The sequence below is a fragment of the Cervus elaphus genome, chromosome 22 (assembly GCF_910594005.1).
Source record: "Cervus elaphus chromosome 22, mCerEla1.1, whole genome shotgun sequence".
Taxonomy (NCBI): domain Eukaryota; kingdom Metazoa; phylum Chordata; class Mammalia; order Artiodactyla; family Cervidae; genus Cervus; species Cervus elaphus.
The window spans coordinates 24,558,832-24,582,775 of NC_057836.1; the positions used below are offsets into that span (position 1 = coordinate 24,558,832).

At 42.4% G+C, this 23,944-nt stretch overlaps 2 protein-coding genes across 6 annotated transcripts in view; both read right to left on the bottom strand.

Annotated features, from left to right (window-relative positions):
• Positions 1–350: 350 nt before the first annotated feature.
• LOC122679957 (40S ribosomal protein S6-like) lies at positions 351–1,001 on the bottom strand. Its single transcript, XM_043880810.1, has one exon. The coding sequence runs from the start codon at positions 999–1,001 to the stop codon at positions 351–353; it is 651 nt and encodes a 216-aa protein (XP_043736745.1).
• A 5,501-nt stretch (positions 1,002–6,502) lies between these two features.
• The window catches only part of GUCY2C (guanylate cyclase 2C), an 84,303-nt gene continuing 66,861 nt past the window's right edge, over positions 6,503–23,944 (bottom strand). For all 5 annotated transcript variants that reach the window (XM_043882190.1, XM_043882188.1, XM_043882192.1 and 2 more), the window contains 8 exons: positions 21,555–21,646; positions 17,429–17,587; positions 15,514–15,706; positions 13,696–13,870; positions 11,561–11,659; positions 10,687–10,781; positions 8,700–8,776; positions 6,503–7,169 (listed from right to left, as the gene is read on the bottom strand). In XM_043882190.1, coding sequence (XP_043738125.1) covers positions 6,995–7,169; positions 8,700–8,776; positions 10,687–10,781; positions 11,561–11,659; positions 13,696–13,870; positions 15,514–15,706; positions 17,429–17,587; positions 21,555–21,646 — 1,065 coding nt within the window. In that variant the 3' untranslated portion in view covers positions 6,503–6,994. The remainder of the gene's footprint in view (positions 7,170–8,699; positions 8,777–10,686; positions 10,782–11,560; positions 11,660–13,695; positions 13,871–15,513; positions 15,707–17,428; positions 17,588–21,554; positions 21,647–23,944) is intronic.

Genomic DNA, 23,944 nt, shown 5'->3' on the forward strand with positions numbered 1-23,944 from the left:
AGGAGTTGATGATGGACAGGGAGGCCTGGCATGCTGGGTTGCAGAGAATCGGACACAACTGAGCGACTGAACTCGACTGAGTGGATCTTGCCTGAAAAATTATTAATCTCATGTTCCCGTAGCCATTTTCTTTTTCCTTCATTTTTTCTACATTTCTCAATTAGATTATTCTGTAAGGAAGTGTTGTCTCACCTCCACTTTATTCATATATTTAATCACACCTCCTTTGTTATGGAATCATGGATAATTTTATTATTTATTGATAATTTTCTTCCAGCTGAGACCATTGGGAGTTCTTTTTTTTTTCTTTTTTTTTGATGTTTGATCTTATTTGTTACTCTCAGAACATCTCATTTTTGACTGGACTCAGAAGTAGAAGCTCTCAGGGAGGACAGCCTCCGTCTCTTGGCAATCTGTTCCTGGCATTTTTCTTTGGCTTCCTTCATTCTCCTGGCCAAAAGTTCAGCATATTCTGCAGCCTCTTCTTTATTTTTCTTAGTACGCTGTTTCTTCAGAGCAATACGCTGGTGTTTGTCTTGCAGAACTCGTGGAGTCACGAGATGCTGAATCTTGGGTGCTTTAGTCCTAGGTTTCTTACCGTCTTTGTTTAGGGGCTTTCGCACAACATACTGGCGGACATCATCTGCTTTAAAGAGATTGAAAAGTTTGCGGATTCTGCTAGCTATTTTGGGACCAAGGCGACGAGGCATTGTAGTATCAGTGAGTCCAGGAATATCCTTCTCCCCTTTTTTCACGATGACCAAATTGAGAACACTCAGATTGGCATCCACAATGCAACCCCGTACAGATTTGCGCTTTCTCTCTCCAGTCCTCCTTGGTCTGTAACAGGAATGCCCCTTACTCAGTAGCAGGCGAACTCGGCCATGGGTCAAGACACCCTGCTTCATGGGGAAACCTTGCTTATTGTTCCCGCCACTGATTCGGACCACATAACGCTTCCATTCTTCACCCAGAGTGTCAGCAGCAAATTCTGTGGCCATACGCGTCTCGTAGAAGGTAGGAAGTTTTCGTTCATCATCCACTTCAATTAGCTTCTGGAAGCCAGTGGCTGGACTCTTCTGCAAAGAGTCCTCATTCCTTTTGACAATGGTATTTAGAAGCCATGATCTGGACACTAGCTCTGTTCATTGCTATTTGGGTGTCATGACTTCTAATTCCTAATAGTGGGTTAGTATATAGACACATGCACATTTATGTCTTTCTATCTATCCTGTTTCAAAGTCCACTTTGATATGAGTATTTGTCCCCAACTTTCATTTCCATTTGTATGGAATATATTTTTTAATCCTTTCAATTTCAGTCTGTATATATCTTTAGCTCTGAAATGAGTCTCCTGTAGGCAGCATATAGATGGGTCCATTTTTTTAAATCCAATTAACCAATTCATGGGGTCGCAAAGAGTCGGACACGACTGAGCGACTGAACTGAACTGAACCACCTTATGTCTTTTGATTAGAGCATATAATCTGTTAACATTTAAAGTAAATTTTGATAGGAATGTACTTATAGCCATTTTGTTACTTGTTTTCTCATTGTTTTTGTAGTTCTTCTCTTCTTTTAGTTTCTTCCTTTGTGGTTTGTTGATTCTCTTTAGTGTTAGGCTTGTGTTCACATATCTATTATAGGTTTTTAATTTGTGGTTCCTGTGGTGTTCATATACATTGGACTATATCTACTAGTTGTAAAATGGTAGGCATTTAAGTTCAAACTCATTTTAATAGGGATATATTTTTAACTCCCTCTCCCTATGTTATGTGTTTTTAGTATCATATTTCACATTTCCATGTTTGTGTGCTTGGTCACTAAGTCATGTCCCACTCCATGACCCCACAGATTGCAGTGTTCCAGGCTTCCCTGTCCATGGGATCTTCCTGACAAGAATACTGGAGTGTGTTGCCATTTCCTCCTCTAGGATTTTACATGTTCATGTTTATCCTTTATTTCTTGCAGTTATAGTTGATTAAAAATTTTTTTAACCTTCATACTAGCTTATTTAAGTGGTTGATCCACAGACTCTACTATATACTTGCCTTTACCAGTGGATTTTTCCTTCTGTTTAATTTCTTATTTCTTAATGTAGCCTTTTCGTTTTTCACTTAAAGAAGACACTTTAATGCTTCTTGTGAGGTTGGTTTAGTACTAATGAACTCTTTCAGTTTTTGCTTTTCAGAGAAATTCCTTATCTCTCCTTCAATTCTGGATGATAACCTCAAGTTGTACATTTTCTCTTTTAAAACTTTATGTCATGCCACTCCCTTCTGGCCTGCAAAGTCTCTGCAGAAAAATCAGTTGTTCGCCTTATGGGGCTACCCTACACGTGACTCTTTGTTTTTCTCTTGTTGCCATTAAAATTCTCTTTAACTTTCGTCATCTTAATTAAGAGATGTTTCTGTATGGGTCTCTTTGGGCTCATTTTGCTTGATGACTCTGTGTTTCCTGTACCTGGAAATCTATGTCCTTCCTCAGGTTCAGAGAGAGTTTTCAGCCACAATTTTATTAAGTACACCTTCTATCCCTTGCTCACTCGTCTCTCCTTCTGGGGCCCCTATATTGTTAATGTTAGTAAGACTGATGCTGTCCTAGAAGTACTGAGGCTATTCTTATCTATCCTCTTTTTAAATTTGTTTTTCTTTTTGTATTCTGAGTGGATGATTTCCATTATTCAATCTTCTAGGTCACTTATGTGTTCTTCTGTATCAACTAATCAGCTGTTAATTCCTTCCTGTGTATTTTTCATTTTAGCTATTGTATTATTCAGCAATGACTGGTTCCTTTTTACATTTTCCAGTTCCTTGTCAAAAATTTCACTCTATTCATCTATTCTTTCCCCAGGTTTCAGTTAGCATTCTTATTACTGATGCTTTGAACTCTTTATCTGGTAACTTATTTATCTCTGCTTCATTTGGGTTTCTTTTTCTTTTCTTGTACTTTCATTTTGAACAAATTCCTCTGTCTTCTCAATTTGTTTAACTTTCTCTGCCCCATGAAATTAGGTGAAACAGTTACCTGTTATGGTCTTGAAGGCCTGTCTTTGTGTTGAAGCATCCCGAGCAGTCTGTGGCGCCCAGTGGTTTTGGTGGGAGAGCTGATCTGAAGTGAGCATGTCTGCCCCGGGTGTGCTGGCAGCCCCCACCTCGGTGGGAGGTGAGGCCAGAGCTGGAGCCGCTTAAGCCAGAGCCAGGGACAAACTGGAGCTTCTCCTATGGTCAATGGCTGTTATCACCCTGAGGTGGAGATGGGGCCCAAGGTGCTGTAGCAGGAGCGCTAAGGGAGCTGAGTTTCTCCCCGACATGTGATGGTTGTGATGGTGGTTTCTACCTTGGTGTGCATCATAGCCAGGGCCTGAGGGCTTGCTCGGTGCTTCACTTTTGTGCTGGTTTCACCTTTTCCCAGGTACACGTGACTTGGTCAGAGGTTGGATCAGGGTCAGAGGGGCTGTTGCCACACTACTCAGCTGGTTTTGCTCTCATTTGTTATGGTTACGGAATTAGCACCCCGGAGCTAATTCCACTCCTCCCAAGTGTGGGCAGGGATGCGCATGCTGACAATGGCTGCCTCAGTCTCCATCAGAGGCAGAGTCAGGGACCAAGCTGGCTCCGTTCCCCTAAGTGTAGCCTCCACCCCAGTGCTGGTTAGCCCTAAGATCCTCTCTTCCCACTCTGTCTGCTCCTTCTGAGCTTGGAGCTCCCCCAGGACCCATCCTACCTTTTCCCAGCAGTCCTCTTCTACAACTGCTTTGGGCTACTCTTCCCTTGTTTAGTCTGATCCCATTTGTTTTTCTTTCAAAACTGACTCATAATTTCTATTTCACTAAGGATATTCTTTCCTGTTTCCCAATTCTTTATATAAAAAAAACTTTTCTGTCATTTTGGGTGCATGAGGTGGGAGTGGGTGATTAAAACTTGCACCAAATGTGGCATTATAATGTAGTCTGATTATAATCGGATCATTATTGATCATTGGAGCTGGATCTCAGTGTATTAGTCTCCACATCTAAATTCTCCTTTAGGAGACTGGCTACATAAATTATCTTGGGCAAATATTAATTTATCTTCTGGATCTAACTACCAAATTCCAAGAAATATGGAAAATACAACAAATTAAATAAAACCATGTGTAATCAATCAGCTGAATTCACTGAGGAATTACGTAGGAAAAATGACTCAGTTTCAACAAATCAATGTCATAGGAAAAAAGTGTGTATCGGTGAAGCAGTATAGGTTAAGAGACTAGAGGGACATTTCAAGGACATGCAAACATGTGGACCTCTTTGAATCCTGCTTTGAACAAACTAATTAAAAAAAATTTTGAAACAATCAGGGAAATCATTTAATAAATATAAAGCTATTATTAGTTAATATTAAGGAATTATCATTCATTTCATTGGATATGATAAGGGTATTTTAGTTATGTTTTTAAAAATTCATTAAATAAAAAAAGATTCTTATCTGCTAGAACAGGGTAAGCAAAAAAAAAAACGTGTACTTAGTCACTCAGTCATGTCTGACTCTTTGCAACCCCATGGACTGTAGCCCACCAGGCTCCTCTCTCCATGGTGATTCTCCAGGCAGGAACACTGGAATAGGTGACCATACCCTCCTCCAAGGAATCTTCCCAACCAAGGGATCAATACCAGGTCTCCTGCATTGCAGGCGGATTCTTTACTGTCTGAGTCAGGGAAGCAAACAATAGCCACAAATAAAAATACACTTTGATTGGAACACATTCTACCCACTGCCATTGTCTGTGGATGCTTTCCTGATATGACAGCAGAGATGAGTCACTGCAATGGAGACAGGGCAGCCTGCACGATGTAAACTATTTACTATCTGGTCCTTTACAGAAACTGTTTGTCCACTGGTTAGTAGGGGAGAGGAATAAACAAGTAGTTTGAGATAAACCGATGTATGCTACTATATATAAAATAGATAAATGACAAGGATCTATGGCACAGGGAACCATATTCAGTATCTTGTAATAACCTATAATGGAAAAGATCAAAAAAGAATACATATATATATGTGATACCGAATCACTTTGCCGTACACCTGAAACTAACACAACATTGTCAATCAACTATACTGCAACTAAAAAAATCATTATAACAACTCCTTGAGGTGGATATGATGCAGACTGAATTATTAATGAAACATTAGGGGCTTGGAGACATTGATTAATTTATAGTTAGGAAAGAGCAGAGAAAGAATTTGCCTGGTACTGTCCTTAGTTGTCACTGATATGACATATCCACATTGTTAAGTGGACAAGACAAAGCCACACATCTGTTTAAAGGTCAAGAAATATTTCACAAGCGTGTAGAGTCTATAAAAGAACATAAACACTGGCGCCTTCAGCTGAGAAGCTTTTCATCAATGCCCTTCCCTGGTGGCTCAGCTTGTGAAGAATCCGCCTGGAATGCAGGAGACCTGGGTTTGATCCCTGGGTTGGGAAGATCCCCTGGAGAAGGGAACAGCTACCCACTCCAGTATTCTGGCCAGGAGAATTCCATGGAGTCCATGGGGTCGCAAAGAGTCTGACATGACTGAGTGGCTTTCACTTCATTTCATGAGCCTTAAAAGACCGATTTTCTGGCCGGTCTTAGAGTTGCTGTTGCTAAGTTTGCCTGTTTGTCAAGGTAGATGTTTGGTCTTCACACCCCTTTATCACTTTACATTTCTCTCTCCTGTAAGATTCAAGGCTTGGTAGAGGCCATATCTATACCATGTACACTAAGCCCAGTTCCTGGAATAAGAAGAGAAGCTCAAATATGTTTCCTGAATGAATGACCAACAACGTCCACATCACAACCTCATCCCTGAGTTTTAAGTCTCCTTGTGCTAGACACAGAGGCACAAACAGATCATAAAGCTCCAGGCACCAAGAAAGGGCTTTTGCTGCATATTAAGTGCTCAGCCTGTACACCAGGAGATCATTTATTGTTTGATGGTCTGCTTTTCGAAGTGACAGAGAAGATGTAACCTATTTCTTAACCTCTAGAGTGGTTTTCATGGCAGAGGCCTGGGGAGGCATACTTGGTTGGAGCAATTGTTTTAGTTGTGAAGGTCAATGCCGGGGTGTTACATGCCTGTTCTTGCCTGTGCTGATATTAGTCTACTCAACCTGGCTCTGTCTTTTTCAAGAGATTTCAAGCAAATAAATCATGCTTGGCTGCCCTTAAAAGGGGAAGGAGATGATTGCTGGATGTGAAAGGGGGATATTTGCAGAGTCTGGAGTAAAGTGTCTCTACAAAGAGACAGGATGTGAATTTACCACCTGAACAGCCTCTATAGTAGAGAACTAGACACAAAATCCCCCCATGCACACAGGTGATGCTGAACATCAAGGTTTGGACTTCTGAACAACGATGTGAGCTCTGCCCTTCTTCACTGCAGGGGTGTTAAGTCAGTTTTTCAACCAGCACAAGACAATGGCTGGTGCATTCCAGGAAAATGGGTGCAACAGAGAGAAACACATCCACAGATCCAGGAAATGTTTAACTTTTATTCCTGCCTCACATACAGCATATTGTCTGCCAAAATTAGGAGTTAAATATAATTTAATGGAGATAAAATATTTAATATCACTGGGACAATTAAAAAAAATGTTATCATGAATACAGAAAGAAAAAGAGCCAGTAAACAAAACAAAGCTGAAACAGGTGAAATAAGAACAAAATCTCTTCAACTTTGAGATAGTACATATTCATTTCTCTTCTTTCCCAGGATGAAGTTCCCTGGAGCAGCTATTGAGATCAGGCTGCAGAGGAGAAGGTAATTATTGCACTAAGAGTGTACGTGATTCACAGAAGCAAGCCTACGTCCCAGACAGGGAAGCCGAGGCTATTGGAGACTGCATCTAAGTCTTCTGCTTTACTGAGGTCTCAGAGAAGCGGAAGCTTCAGGACACTTGTGGTCATTGCCCCAGGTGTGGCTGGACTTGAAGTTTTTCCTGAGCGCTTAGCTGTTACCAAGGTTTAAAAATGGGTGCTCTCATTGTCTGTCGTGTTCAGCTGCAAATATTCCAGGGTGCCCTTCTTGTAGCTGGCCACCCGGGTTGGTTTTCGGTTCCTTATCCCCAAGGCCTGTCTTTTCTGTAAAGAGCTGGCGATCATGTCGGCGAACTCAGCTTGCAAGCGCTGTTGATTCTCCCTGGAGAGACAGAGCATGGATTCTCAGCCATTCAAAGAGACTAGCCCTCAGCTCCAGAACCGCCTGTTTCATTCACTGATTTCTCGTTGAATGCCTACTCTGTGCTGCACGCAGGAAGTCCAGAGAACACAGAACGACCCTTGGCTTCCACCGATGAGCCTAAAGAACTGTTACCCTTGTTCTGTGTAGTTGTAGGGAAAGCAGAATATATTTCAAGCAGGAATATATTTCGATTTCAAAGTGAGACAACATAATGCGGAATTGAGAGGTGAGGTTAGGTTTACATATACCACTGGAGCGAGAGGAAGAGAAGCCAGGAGGGTGCTAGGCCCTAGTGTGTGTGCTACATCGCTTCAGTCGTGTCCGACTCTTTGCGACCCCATGGACCGTAGCCAGCCAGACTCCTCTGTCCATGGGATTCTCCAGGCAAGAACACTGGAGTGGATAGCCATTTCCTACTCCAGCGGATCTTCGTGACCCAGGGATCGAACCCGCATCTCTTATGTCTCCTGCATTGGCGGGCAGGTTCTCTATCACCAGTGCCACCTGGGAAGGCCACTAAAGTGTTAGTCGCTCTACTAACACTTGGAGAGTTGTGTTCTACTCTTTGCAACCCCGTGGACTGCAGCCCGCCAGGGTTCTCTGTCCCTGGAATTGTCCAGGCAAGAATACTGGAGTGGGTTGCCATTCCCTTCTCCAGGGGATCTTTCCGACCCAGGGATCACACCTGGGTCTCCTGCATTGCAGGCAGATTCTTTATCGTCTGAGCCACCAGTCACCACAAAACTCTGAAAACGTGTTGGTCCCACACTTTCGTAGGAGTGTGGGTCTTGTCTGGGGAGGGCTCTGAATGAGTGGAGGGTTTTAAGAGATTAGAATGGACCTGGGGAGCTCTTAGTAAGGGGCCAGGTCCCCCCGTGCCATAGGGATGGTCTGCATTGTTTTGGCATCTCTATGGTATTGCCATCTGTCTGGGTTCCGCATCCAGGCATCTGCAGGACAGGGTTTCTCTACCGCAGCAAAAGCCATTCCAATGGCCACATGACTCACTGCAGTGGCCCAAATGCAACTGGAAGACCATCTGAGTCACCTTTAGGGGAAACTGAAACCAGTTAATTAGACCTGAAACCTGTTTTCCTCATCTCAGGGGGAATACACACTCCATGTGAAGACCCCAAACCGCAGTCCTGGAGCTGGGGAGTTCCTGTTTCATCAGGGGACTCAGCAGAGAGCTGTAAGCAGGGGTGGAAATGCCTTGGCCCCTGGTCCCTACTGTGCCCTACTCTTGACCACACGTGCAGGGGGTGAGCCCTAAACTGTCCTCTGGTCTCCCGAGCGAGCCTGAGACACTCTGGCAGCCAGAGAAGGGGGGTTTCCAAGCCTTTTCAATGTGCGTTGTCTCTCACCTTGAGTCAATGCCTCATTGCCACTGGCAAAACATTCGCCAACAGTTAAACTCTGCACACAGTACAAGATAGAAAGCCAAGACCTCTACTTCCCAGCCCCTCCCCGCCCCAGCCAGCAGCTTACGCGGTTGGAGGGGTCGGTAGGTTGTACTCCTGGTCCTTCACCCCGGTCAGCCAGTAGGTGGTCTCAGCTCCTCTTCCCTAGAGAGACAAGAAAGGTGTGTACCATGGAGGCCCAGAAGGCAGCCAGCTCTAACCCACTGTTCTGACAAGTATCAGCTTCCAAGAGACCTCTCCCCTCTGAGTTTGTCATCAGAGCCTATATTTCAATACAACACCTGTTCCTGGCATGATCTGTGTTATCTCTAGACCAATCTTTATTTCCAAGCACCTTTAAAAAAGTATCTCTCATCCACCAGACATGTGTTTTCTTTTTTTTCCAAACTAAAATTTTCTTTTATTCCCCAAAAGACATTTCCAAATATCACCTTAGCAATAGCACAAAAATTCTAAATGAAGAAGGAAGAAAATTCATCTATGATCCTGCTACTCCAATGAATCCAACTGGTTTCTGTCATCCACATTTTATTCTGGCCATTTTTGCCGCAAAACTTTTGCCATAGTTTCCCCACCTGAAGTGTGTAAATTACAAACACAGGTGCCTCATAATAAACACTCACTAATTGACATTTGCTAGGTACATCTGCAGGCTGTAAAATAAATGGAAGCAACAGCAAATTCTTTTCTGGCTGGAGTGTTTTGTGTTTGAAAAGCAGACTGGATAGTTATATTTTTAAAAACCACTCATTCAAAAAAAATTAGTGGTTTGGGGCTGTGTTTGGACTGTAATATTTGAACTTCCCAAGTGGCGCCAATGGTAAAGAACCTGCTTGCCAATGCAGGATATGCAAGAGACTTGGGTTCAATCCCCCGGAGTAGGAAATGGCAACCCACTCCAGTATTCTTGCCTAGAAAATCCCACAGACAAAGGAACCTGGCAGGTTACAGTCATGGGGTCACAGAGTCAGACACCACTGAGCCCATACACCTAACTACCTGGACTGTAATAATTCACACACCACTTCTATTTTGGGGGGAACACTGCAGAGAATGTGTTTACGGAGAAGTAAAAAAGCCAGTGTGTTGTTCGGACACAGCTACCTAAAGGAGGCTCTTCCAAGTTGCTGTCAGTGTAAAGGCCAGCGCTGCTATGGCTGGTGGAGGCAGATGGTCTTAGCCGATCACTGGCTTCAGACCAGTTGGGACAGCATGACACGTCTAGAACAGGGATTCCCACACTTCTATATGCATCACAGTCACTTGATTAAAATACAGATCTCTGATCTATACCCAAAGAGAATTGGACTCAGCAGGTCTGGTCGGGCATCCGTGCTTAATTGCTAAGTCATGTCTGACTCTTTGTGACCCCGTGAACTGCAGCCCGCCAGGCTCCTCTGTCCATGGGATTCTCCAGGCAAGAAAACTGGAGTGGGTTGCCATGCCCTCCTCCAGGGGATCTTCCCAACCCAGGGATCGAACCCGTGTCTCTTATGTCCCGTGCTTTGGCAGGCAGGTTCTTTACCACTAGCGCCACCCGGTGGACCATCCAGGCATCTGCATGGTAACAAGCTCCTCAATGACGCTGAGTCAGGATCGGGGTCCACAATTTGAGATTCACTGGCCGGGAGCCTCAGAGCAGCACGGCAAGAGAGGCAGCCTTAGAGAGCAGCGTCCTGCAGTGAAAGCGAGGATGTAAGTAGATGGATGGGGGCTTTAGCTTAAGTAAGATCTGCAGCAGACACTGCAGCTCTTGGGGTGGAGGAGGAACCGGGAACAAATTTGGGCAGAGGTAGAAGAAATGGTGGCAGCATTTTATAATGCAGTGGCTATCATTCACAACATCAAAAGGGGTTTCTGGAGTAAAGGAAAGGTCTGAGTTTATAGTCTTCAGTGGTGGCATCTCCTACAGGGAAGAGTGGGTGATCACTGTGGGGAGAACAGAAAAGGATTCTTCATCCTTGTGCTCGTCAGCATCACTGACCTCTGGATGTCCAGTCTCAAAGCAGGCATCCCCTGGGTGCTGGTGTGAGCTTTCTTGATGGGTTCCTTACCTTTAAGTAGGTTTCTCCTCTTACTTCATAGAGGAACTGGCACTCTGTCCTCTTCAGGATGGCTATGGTGGAGCCGCTGACATGGATTCTCAAGGCTGGAAATGCAAAATAGATCAATGAAAACCTTGTCCATTTTGACTGCTATCATAAGGCCCCGTTTGCTTCCCCTTCAGCCAGAATATTTACTATGAGTGCTCTTAACAGCTTAGATATTGTCATAAAAAAAAAAAAAAAACTTTAGAATAGCATCGGTGAGATGAGAACCATCATCAGACATGGGGAGAGGGTCTAGTGCTGGTTTTCAGGGTCCTGAGTAAGGAGCTTACATTACATTACATTACATTACATTATATTACATTAAGCCCTGGAGCTTCTCATTCCAGCTCAGAGAGGGGAGCCCCCTGGGCCTGGGTTTGGATTTTACTTTGTGGTGCTGAGCTAAAAAGCTGGAATTTGGTTTGGGGTCTCCATGTAAATGGCAACCCACTCCAGTATTCTTGCCTGGAGAATTCCATGGACTGAGGAGCCTGGTGGGCTACAGTCCGTGGAACTGCAGAGAGTTGGACATGACTCAGCTAAAACTTTCTTTTACATGGATCTAAGACTATTCCAGGTAGAGCATGCCTGAATGCACCGCAAACGAACCCAGACTAATAAGAAGAGTTAAACTAAGCCATAAAGGAAGAAAAAAATTATGATCAGTAAACGGCAATATGTAGCAAGGACTGGATTGACCCAGGCTCACAGTCAGTCAATGTGAAGAGTCATTCTTCACCTTCACCTCACTGGCAGTATTATGCATTTTTATCCTACAGTTCCCCTTGGTTGGGAGACAGAATCTTTGTCCTCTAAGAAAAGTCCTCTCCTTTCTTACGGAGGCCAGTGGATTCCATCCGAGAGGCTGTGTTGACTGTATCTCCAAACAGGCAATAACGAGGCATCTTGATCCCCACGACTCCAGCAGCACAGGGACCTGTGAGGGACAGAAAGCAAGAAGGTGGAGGCCACGGGAGTCCCAGAGTGGTGTTAAGGTGGGTGAGCCTCTTCTCAAGATCACAATGCTCAGTGCCTCATTAGATGGGAGAAGTGGTTTCAGGGGTAAAATGTGAGCTGTGACCTCGGCTCTAAATGAATGTATTTGTTGGGAGTAGCATCATTATCCAAATCACGCTTTCAGAAAGTGTTTTGCTGCATAGAAAAGCACATTTTCGAGAAACAAGAAGACATTTTGAGATCAGCATGCAAAGGTGGAAAATGCTCCTTAATATATTACACAGAAGGCTCTCAGGAAGGATGGAGACCATCTCACCACTTTCTTGTTGTGCCAGCCACACAGCCCAGAGTTCTGAACCATCGGGGGGCACAGTGCACTGAAGGCTCAATGGCCCGTTTGTTTTATTTTGGGGCTTCCTTGGTAGCTCAGCTGGTAAAGAATCCGCCTGCAATGCAGGAGACCTGGGTTCGACCCTGGGTTGGGAAGATCCCCTGGAGGAGGGCATGGCAACCCACTCCAGTATTCTTGCCTGGAGAATCCCCACCGACAGAGGAGCCTGGCGGGCTGCAGTCCATGAGGTTGCAAAGAGTCCCCCATGACTGAGTGACTAAGGCCTGGCTCAGCACAGCATTTTAGGGATTGGTGGCCTGATGATGGAAGACCCAGATGACAAGGACTTGGTACCTTCTTTCATGCGCTTTTCATGCACCACGTGAATGCAGCAGGAAGGGGGAGCCTACGACACAAGGATACCCCAAAAGGCAGAACAAAAGCCAAGGCCAGATGATGCACAGGGGCTTATAGGTAGGGAAAAAGGGCTGCTCAAGCAAGTATTTGTGTGGAAAGACTGAATGCAGGGAGTTAAAATTTGCAGAAGTTGAAGATTAACTCAGAAACTGCAAAACCAGGTTTTGGATAGAGGTAACTATTGATTTTCTGGTTTGTTTATCAGGTTTTGATCTATATGAATTTCTTTATAGATTTGTCCTTTGAACACTGTTGTTTACAGACATTGAAAAAAAATAGAACATTAAGTTGGGCATTGCTTATGTACACTTGAAAAAAAAAATACTGAGTACTGAATCTTCCCTGTTAGGTTCAATGCTAAAATACAAAACAAAAACAGACAGAAGCAGCAGCAGCTACTTGATTAGATCTCTGAGGAAGCTAAAATATGACACAGATATACTTATCTACGAAACAGATTCACAGACATAGAGAAAAGACTTGTGGTTACCAAGGGGTAGGGGAGGGATGGACTGGGAGTTTTGAGATTAGCAGATGCAAACTATTTTATACATATGTATAACCGAATCACTTTGCTGTATACCAGAAACTAATAAAACACTGTAAATCAGCTATATTCCAATTTAAAAAAAAAGGTCTCTAAAATGTCTCAATCACATCAGAAAGATAATAAAATCCATTTAAGATACTGTAATATTTTACTGGAAAAAAATTTACAGAAGGCAGAGATGGGGCGAGGGAGGGAATGGGGAAGAGATAAATAGTAAATGTGCTGTGCTTGGTCGCTCAGTCGTGTCCAACTCTATATGGTACATAGACTGTAGTCCGCCAGGCTCCTCTGTCCTTGGGATTCTCCAGGCAAGAATACTGGAGTGGGTTGCCATGCCCTCCTCCAGGGGATCTTCCCAACTCAGGGATCGAAGCCACGTCTCCTGCACTGCATTGCAGGCGGATTCTCTACCATCTGAGTCACCAGGGAATAGGGTGACTTAAACAGGAGATCTGGAGCTTGTTATTTTAGTTTGTGGTTGGTGTTTATTATCATTCCATGAGTGCTGTCGTGACTGTTGTTTCCTAAAACTCTCCAGACACTTATTATAGGTCTAATTATGTCAGGATGTGTAACTGGACCTTGTATTTGGCCAGTGGATTCAAGAGTAAGCCTCATGTGAAAATTGATCTCATCTGAGGATCCTTCAACCTTTCTAATTTAGTTGGTGTGCAGAGGTACACACGGTTCCCGACTGCTACAGTGCTCAGCTGCGTACCGGAGTGAATTCCAATGCGAATCCATATTGGGAGGCCAGGAAGATGCTCCAGCTCAAAGGTCCCCACAAAGCTGAGGAGGTCCAAGGCCATCTTGGCAATGTCTATTGCATGCCGGTTGCCATTTCTCTTAGGCAAACCGCTGGCCACCATGTAGGCATCACCAATGGTTTCCACCTGTGGAAGTAGTTTCTCATCAGTGAATCTGTCCCTTCTAAAGGCACCAGAAAGTACACAGAAGCAGTTTATTGCACATCAAATTCAGAAATGTTTGAGAACTCATATGAGCATAGCCCTGTACACTTATTCTGGGACTACTTCAAGACCAGTACTATGCTAATTTCTTTAGGGTTTTTATAGCCTAGTTAGGATGTGGCGTGTGCATGCTCAGCCATGTCCAACTCTCTGTGACCCTATGGACTGTAGCCTACCAGGCTCCTGTGTCCATGAAATTTTCCAAGCAAGAATACTGGACCAGGTTGTCATTTCCTTCTGTAGGGGATCTTCCTGGCCCAGGGATCAAACCCGTATCACCTGCGTCTCCTGCATTGGCAGGCAGATTCTTTACCACTTCGCCACCTAGGAAGCTATAACCTAGTTAAAAAGCTGATGAAACAACTACAAAGGATTTTAACTGAGTGAAGTACTTTATAACAATGTAAGTCATGCAGATGTGGTGACAATTCTACAGTGTTGAAACAATCTGAATGGCTTTATGTAATTTTAGTAAACCATCTCTAATTATCAGAAAAGTCATGTTTAGTGCTTTACTTTTCAAAAACTATTTGATAAAAAAAGAATTGTAGGTTCCTCTAAGACATAAAGGGGCTTCCCTGGTGGCTCAAGTGGTAAAAATTCTGCCCGCAAGGCAGAAGACCTGGGTTCGACCCCTGGGTTGGGAAGATCTCCTGGAGAAGGGCATGGCAAGCCACTCCAGTATTCTTGCCTGGAGAGTCCCATGGACAGAGGAGCCTGGCGGGCTACAGTCCACGGGGTTGCAAAGAGTCAGACACGACTGAGTGACTTTCATTTTCACTTCACTAAAGACATAACACACATTCTTGTACCAGATGCTTCCAAACACTTTTCTTGTAATAGGTAGTAGACTCCTATTAACATTATTCTTTGATATTCTCCCTTTTAATTTCATTTTAATAATCATATGCATGGTTCATATGTATTGGTTAGTTAATTTCTTCTTTCTGAATATCGTTAAAATGCATAATCACTTTCTATTGAACTGGAACTCTTGTTAGTAAGACTTTCTGATCTACACAGGGTGAGAATTTCAACTTCTGACCACTCTTATTCTTTCACTTCACTTGTAGCTCAGACTCAACCACTAATTTACTAACTCTTTTTTTGTTTTTTTTAATTTACTAACTCTTAAATGACAAAGGAAAAGACCTGAGTAGAGTCAGCTCTCTGACTCTCTAGGTTCCGCACTGTGGATTCAATGACCCATGATTCAAAAATATTTAAATAAAACTCCAGAAAGTTCCAAAAAGTAAAACTTGAATTTGCCACAACTCCAGCAACTATTTTACATGGCATTTACATTGTATTAGGTATTATACGTAATCTAGAGATGATTTAAATTAGAGTACATGGGTATGTACATAGGTTGTATGCAAATACTATATTATTTTATACCAGGGACTTGAGCACCTGGGGACTTGGGGATCCAGGACAATCCTGGAAGCATCCTGAGGCAGAGGTGGTAGGGGTTGCGAAGGAGAACTGTAATAACAGAAACAGCCAATCCTGGCTCTGCTGACCTGGGGTCAAACCATCATCTGTCTGTTAGGTGTAGTGGTTACCTTGTACACGTCGTGATGGTCCAGAATGTGGTCAAAGTTCTTATAGATGTCGTTGAGCATGTCCACCACCTCCATGGGGGTGCTGTACTTGCAGATGGTAGTGAACCCTACAATGTCACTGAAGTAGACTGTGACCTCCTCGTAGAGTTCAGGCTCCACGAAGCCTTTCTCCTTCAGAGACTTGACCACCAGCCTAGATGAGGAAGGTAAAAACAGGGCCCTCAATTTCAGTAAATCCCTTCTTCCTCTACGGAAATCTTTGAGATAGTACTAACTGTTCACCAGGAATTCTAGAACTGAGGATTTCCAATGAATGGTGTGGCGAGGAAACAAAGACAGTTTGCAAATACCAAGTCTAGGAACATATCACACACACAGAGCACATTTATGTGGCCTCAGATGAATAGGAGGTTCAGTATTAATACTTGATTATAACTCTAATAAATGTGAGTGTTCAGTTGCTCAGTCGTGTCCGACTCTATGTGACCCCATGGACTGCAGCCTGCCAGGCTCCTCTGTCCATGGAGTTTTCCAGGCAAGAATACTAGAGTGGGTTTCCATTTCTTCCTCCAGGGGATCTTCCCCACCCAGGGACTGAATTGAATTGAACTGAATTGCATTGAATTGCATTGAATTGAATTCCGGTCTCCCACACTGAAGGTAGATTCTTTACCATCTGAGCCACCAGGGAAGCCTTCCTGCACTAAAGATGGCTCCTATCTTACTTTTAATTAATTTTTACTGGAGCATAGTCGCTTTATTAATAAATATAAAGTGTTAGTTTCTACTGTTTAGCAAAATGAATCCGCTGTACATATACGTACATCCCCTCCATTTTGGACTTCCTTCCAGTTTAGGTCACCCCAGAGCAGCAAGTAGAGTTCCCTGTGCTATTCAGTCGCTTCTCATTAGTCATATATTTTTCGTGTGTGTACATGTTAGTCGTTAAGTTGTGTCCGACTCTTCTGTGACACAGTGGACTGCAGCCCGACAAGCTCCTCTGTCCATGGGATTTCCCAGGGAGGAATACTGGAGTCAGTAGCAACTCCCTTCCCTAGGGGATCTTCCCAATGCAGGGATCAAACCTGGGTCTCCTGCATTGCAGGCAGATTCTTAACCTTCTGAATCTCCAGGGAAGCCCCAGCGTCTATTTTATACATAGTTATCAACAGAGCGAACCTGCCAATCCCAATCTCCCTATTTCTCCCTACCCACCCACCCCTTTCCCACTCGGTGTCCATACATTTGCTTTCTACATCTTTGTCTCTATTTCTGTTTTGCAAATAAGCTCATCTATATAATTTCCTGTAATATGGCCTTTACTATGAGGCTGAAAGAAGATGGCAAAGAAACTAACGCTTTAATTTTTATTTTTGTATGAAGGAGAGACAGTGACTGGCCTAAGGTCTCCGACTTAGTAAAAGTGACCAACAGGTGTTGGAATCTAGGTGGCTCTAACTCTGCCATCCATGCTCCTTCCATGGCACTGGAAAACAATCTCTTTTAGCAATTTAGACAGTGCAAACCGGGACAAAGCTTAGCAAGAATGTGCATCTTTAAACACAACGATCTGATGAAGAAAATGCAAAAGGGAGCAATCCTATATAAATGTAGAGAAGGGACTTCCCTGGTGGTCCAGTGACTAAGACTCTGCATTCCCAATGCAGGGGACCTAGGTTCTATCCCTGCTCTGGGAACTAGATGCCACACGCCCTAATTAAAATTTCGCACGCTGCAAATAAAGATCCTGTGTGCTGTAACTAAGATCCAGCACAGCCAAATAAATACGTAAAAATAAAGTAAGAAAAGTACAGAGAAAACCAATGCTAGACAAGGATGCTTTGGCTTTCAGCGTTAGGGCTGAGGCACAGCTCTGGAGTCCTGTACAGTCCCGTCCGTGGAAGGACTTCCTTACCGTGGGAGCAACATGAAATTAAGCTGGTCAGCCCTGTCCCTCTCCGCCTTGTATAGCTGTGTCCTTTCTTCCACCAGATGTTCCAGGTTCCGGGAATACAGCTGTAGACGTCGGATCAAGGTATCCATGTAACTCTCATTTTTTTGGTCATGGAAAAGGCTGTAGGTAGAGACAGGTAAAGAGCTCTCCATATTACTAAGAAAACATGAATATTCATTAAAGCAACAGGCAGAAGATATTAAGGACAGGTAAGTAAAGAAAGAATAAAAATGGTCAACAAATATAGAAAAAAATTTAATCTTGGGAAGGATCAAAGAAATAGAAAAGACACTAAAAAAAAAAAGAAAAACAAATGATAGCACAATGGTAATCAATGTAAATAAGATGGAGGAAAAATATACATTATAGTCTTCCTGGAGGGAAATACGGTAAAATGCGTCATAAATCTTAAGAATGCTTATGTGGACCAGCCTCTCAATTCTACTTCTTAGAATTACCCGAAGGAAACTCACGAATGTGCTAAAAGTGAACTATAAAGAAAGTCAGAGTTATTCCTCACAAAGAATCATTTAAAAATTACCCTAAATGTGTAACAAAAAGTAATTAAATTATTATGAAATGATGGACTATCAAATACAAGTTAAAATCATGAAGTACATAGAAAGATACTACTTTTACATTATTTAAGTGAAAAAAGCCATTTATATAACAGCAAACATTATCTTATTTTTAATTTTTGAAAACTGGTCATTATCTGTTGAAAAATAGGTGATGTTTTTACTTTCTTATTTGCCTATTCATATTTCTAGAGTTTTAATAAGGAACAACTTGCAATAAAGGGAAATGTAAGAAAAGAACCTCGTACGGCAGAAACCACCACAACATTGTAGAGCAATTTTCCTTCAATTAAAAAAAAAAAAAGAAAGAAAGAATCAAGAAAAGTAAAACTGAGCCTTATATTATTCCTCAGAATAGAGAGTCAGGGTCCTAAAGCAAAAGCCCTAAGTCTATTTTGTTAGATCAAGATGACTTAGATGAGATGCCAGCTCTTTGTGACCCTGTGACCCCAGGATGCAGGGCCCAGGGGTCCTGCAGGACCCGGGTGCAGACCCCAGCAGGAAATTAACTGTTGTGAGAACTGGAGACAATGTTCATGACACAACCCAAGGGATGAATAAATCGTCCTATTTCATCATCATAACAACAATTAAACTTGCCATTTCTGTGCTCAAAAAGACAGACTATGTTGTAATCCCCTTGGTATGGGGTGGGATGTTTGTTAAAAATTCAATACATTTCTTCAGTTCAGTTCAGTCGCTCAATTGTGTCTAACTCTTTGCTTACTATGTTGTAAAAAAAAAAAAACCCCCCAAACAGGAAATTAACATGTGGACTTTCCTCTTAGCTCAGTCAGTGAAGAATCAACCTGCAATGCAGGACACCCAAGTTTGATTCCTGGGTCAGGAAGATCCCCTGGAGAAGGAAATGGCAACCCACTCCAGTACTGCCTGGAGAACCCCATGGACAGAGGAGCCTGGCGGGCTACAGTCCATGGGGCTGCAAGAGTCAGACAGAGCTGAGTGTCTAAAGCACCACCACCACAGTATTATTAACTAACATATAGATTTTGTTCAAATTTCACAAAATTTTATGCTAGTGTCCATTATTTGTTTCTATACCTTATTCAATTGTGTACCTTATACAATTTCACACTGTATTTAGATGCACTGAGCAGCTTCAGATGCATGCAACAAATTCTGGTAAATTCTCTTTTATTTTTATTCTGTTATAAGTATTTTCTAATTTTCCTTGTTATACCTTCTTAGATATACCCATCATTTAAAAGTGGACATTTAATTTCCAAATACATGGGGTTTTAAATAATCTTTGATTTTAATTTCTCATTTAAATGCTTTCTTCTCTGCAATCACTGTATTTTTTCATTAAGCTGACTTTATTGAGGCTTTCAATGAGACCTTTATTGAGGTCTGTCTTGGTAAATGCCACATTGGACTTGAAAATAGGTGCATTATCTTCAAGTATCTTCTGATATTGATTTCTAACATAATTTCACAGTGATCAGAGAACATACTGTGTATGATTTCAATACCTTTAGACCATGAAATGTTTGCACCTTGTTTTATGTCCCTGGATATGTTCCAGAGACTCCTAGTTTATAGTCTATGGGAACCTGAATAGACTTTGTATCCTACTGTTGTATGAAAATTGTATAAATCTTAATTATATTTAGTTGGTTCATGGTGCTTTTCAGGTCTACTACATCCTTCTACTTTGTATATTCATTCTGTTAACTTTTGAGAGTTTGACATTGAAACTCCAACTAAAAATCTTAGTTTATCTACTTAAAAAATAATTGTAATATATAGTGGAACTATATATAACTTTGTTCTGTATTTTCCAAGTCTCCTGTAAATGTATCATACTTTCATAATTTAAAAAATAAAAAAGAGAAAAAAATTCATACATTTCTGAGTTCTATCACAGACCTATTACAACTGGAAACTGCTAGGTTTGGGATGAAGAGAAATTTTTAACAAGGTCCCCAGGAGATTCTCACCCGAAACCATAAAGAAATCGAGCTGGGTTGAAAGAATGAGGGAGCAGGTGGAAGGGATGAAGATGGATAATCTGATTTCATGATGAATTGATTCAATTAAAACAGTTTCCTCAACCTCGGCTGTGTATTTTAATCACCTGAGGAGCTTATTTGAACTCCTGATGACACCCTGCACCCAGATCAATTACATCAGACTCTCTCGGGTAGCACTCCGGCATCACTAGTTTGCAACTATCCCCAGGTGATTTCAATGTGCAGCCAAGTAGAGAACCACCACATTAAAGGCTAAATACCAGGGGCCTAGTTTTATCTTCATGAGCTCACATTTCATCTGTCACACATACAGTTTCATCTGCTCTTAGTAATAGATCTGGGAAGGAATGAAAAAGAGCAAGATTGAAATCATTTATTATTTCCTGCTCTTTTCCCCCATTGAGTGGTTTAGATCAAGCAATCAATGGCCACACTTTCATTGTCTTCACTCTACCCCAGAGGTCCCCAACATTTTTGCCATCAGGGACTGGTTTCATGGAAGATAACTTTTCCGTGGACTGGGCAGGGGTGGGGGTGGGGGAGGGTATGGTTTCGAGATGATTCAAGGACGTTACATTTATTGTGCGCTGTATTTCTATTTTGTGGCAATCTCAGGATATTCTGCCCTGACTTTAGGGTTAGGGTTCACGCTCCTATGAGAATCAAATGCTGCTGCTGATTTGAAAGGAGGCAGAACTTGGGTGGTAATGTGAGCAAAGAGGAACAGATGAAGCTGCCCCCCAACCCCACCTCACCTCCTGCTGTGTGGCCTGGTGTGGGGGGTTGGGACCACTACTCCACCCCATCTCAGTCCTGGGCTTTATTTAGCTTCAATAAGTGTCTGAGTCTTTGACTTAACGAGACTACAGAAAGAGCTAGAAGGAACTGCAGGAATCATCTACAGAAAATTCATTCCAATTTTACGAGCAACAAAATTGGTAACCATAACTAGCTATTATTAGATCCTAGCCTAGAAACTGGATCTCCTAGAGCTATTTTTCTCACTCTGCATTGTGTCTGCCTCCAAACATGGAAAATCTAAAATTCAACCTTACTGGATAACTGTATGTTACTTTTCTCTTGATCCTGAATTATACTCTGATTCAGCCAAAGTTCCTGATCTTACGATTTTTAAAACTCTAAGGAACTTGCTGATGTTAAGAATTATCCAGGGGTTTTAAGATCCTCAGGATTCTACTAGACTTCTAAATCCTAATTACCTGCAGAAGAGTAAGGGAACTATATTTTTTTAACAGATATAATCATGATCAGTCAGAATCTATTTTCTAATCAGGCTCATCTTGCCCTTGAACATATAGTACTTAGCTTTTCAAGTGATTATTCCTTGAGAAAATGGTCTGTTCATCTCCATATCATTTTAATTTTTTGGAGATAGGTGTTGCAATCTGTGATTTTTCATTAGAAAAGGCATTCTCATACTTAGCTACCACTGAATGTCAACTATTATTAGAAAAAACTGAAGTTAGTGGCGAAAAGTAAAAATGTCCACCATACCCAAATATCTTGGCCAGGGTATTCTCAATTTTCTTGAAATCTGGCCTCTTTTCTGGATCTTCCTCCCAGCAGTTTTTGACAAGTAGATAGACCTGGAAGAAAGAAGTCGTCGAATTGAAGTAACTCAGAAAAAGACAAATGCCATATGGTACCACTTACATGTGAAGACTAAAATATGACACAAATGAACCTACTTATGAAAGAGAAACAGACTCACAGGCTTAGAGAACACACTTGTGGTTGCCAAAGGAGTGGGGAGAGGGAAGGACTGGGAGTGTGGGGTTGGTAGATGCAAACTATTACCTTTAAAATAGGTAAAAACAAGGTCTTACTATATATAGCACAGGGAACTACAGCCAATCCCCTTGGGATAAACTATAATGGAAAAGAATATGAAAAGGAATGTATAAATGAGTCACTTTGCTATACAGCAGAGATTAGCACAAGACTGTCAATCAGCTGTACTTCAGATAAAAACTAAGAGGTGGATTAGCTTAGAGGGTGGTATCCTGTACTATTCTGTTCTGTGATGTAAGCAACTGAAGCAGGGAATATTTTTAAAACATCTCAACTCTCACAACAAGTATGAAATGGCCCAGTTCCCTGTGGTCATCATTGCTGCACTACTTTGCCTCACCCCTCCTTTCGATCCTAGGCTAAGGAGAAAACAGCAATATTGATTTGGACGAGGTGGGATGGGGGAGAGAAAACGCCTTACGGACATCTGCAGGGTTTGTGCTGGGGAGCGGGATAAATAGCTGGGCTTGGTGAGTACCGGGCGACTCTAAAACGAGAGTGAAGCTCTACGACATTAGTTTTCAACTGTGCCTGACCGTGGAATTGTCTGGGGAGCATACACAAAATTTCTTAGGACTTCAGGAGCTTCTGAATTAATTGGTTTGTGAAGGGATCTTGTTAGGGTTCTCAGATGTAGGAAAAAAAAAAAGTTTAACAGGACACCCAGTTAAACTTGAATTTCAGATTAAAAAATTAATAATTTCCTTAGCACAAGTATGTCCCAGGTATGACATGGGCAGAGGACATTAATCTATGTACTTTTGTAAGTTTCCCAGCTGCAGTGAAGAGAAACGAGGAAGGGGGGTTGGGGTTGGGGGAGGTGGGGAGGGGAGGTGGGAGGATGGGAGGGATTGGAGGGTGTGTGTGGGGTGTGGGGGGGTCAGAGGAAGAGGGAGAGGACAGGAAGCCCATGGAACCATCATCTAATTTGATACCGCTTGTTTGCAGCTTTTGTGGGAATCAAAAAGCATGCTGAAGGGCATTTGCTTTAAGTTAAGTTTGTTCTTCACTCTGAACACAAACAGGATCACAAATGGTACTAGATACAGAGCCTGTCTGCATTCTTTTGCGTTAATGAAGAGTCCCTGGGGAGGGAGATGACCACGGTATAGAACTGTAGTTGCCCATATTCATCACTAGGTGGTACCCCTGCCTGGGAAAACAATCCGCTGGCTGACTGCCTTAGAGGATGGGACAGAAACGCCGACAAGTGAGCTGATGCAGCGTGCGTGCGTGCCAAATTGCTTCAGTCCTGTCTGACTCTGCAACCCCATGGGTCCTAGCCCACCAGGCTCCTCGGTCAACAGCACATGCCCTTCAGGCCAAGTCTTGGAGTTTCAGCCCTGTATTCTAGTGGAACCAACTACTAGAAGACGGAATCGAATTCCTCATTTCCAATTCCAGAACCATCCAGCCGCACGAGTAAATGGACAAGGAGGCGGCTTTGGTGAAAGCTGTTTTAAACATGAGGATATACTCAGACTAGAAAGCAGGGTTTGAGAGGAGAGATACTGATGTGCGGAGAGGAATTCCAGGATCCAGAAAAGCAGCAGGAAGGGAAGGGATGAGGAGAAGGCAAGAGGAGTGGATGTAGCTCAGAACACCTTGGGGTACAACCTGCCTTTCATGTTGAAAAACAGAAAGAAATAAAAAAGGCCCATTCATGCTCAGTAGAGTCTGACCATAAACCTCATCTAGCAGGTCACTTGCAAACTGAAGCAAAATGTTTTTATCTTTATCCTGCAAGGAACAAAAGTTTAAAAAAAATTTAATAACCATAAATATTTTTTCAACATTTACTCACCATATTCTGGATTAGAGAAGCTCAGATAAAATTCGAAAGAAAAAATTAGAATTTTTTTCTCCACAGTCCTTAAAGGCCTTTGTGAGGGATTATAAAACAATTAAGCAAATACAGAAAAGTCTCCATTTTCTTCGGAGGAAGGATAGAAAGAGTGAAAGTACATTTCTTTATTGTTTCTAGATCTTGGCATGTTTATTTTATAATCAGGAGGTAGTTTTATAAGTTTAATAAGTGTTTCACAGAGACATCTTGCTCTTCCAGCTCCTAAATACTGAGAATGTGATGTGCG

Bases quoted from the DNA above. Each gene is read 5' to 3' on its own strand.
- LOC122679957 (XM_043880810.1), bottom strand. From the start codon at position 1,001: ATGGCCACAGAATTTGCTGCTGACACTCTGGGTGAAGAATGGAAGCGT.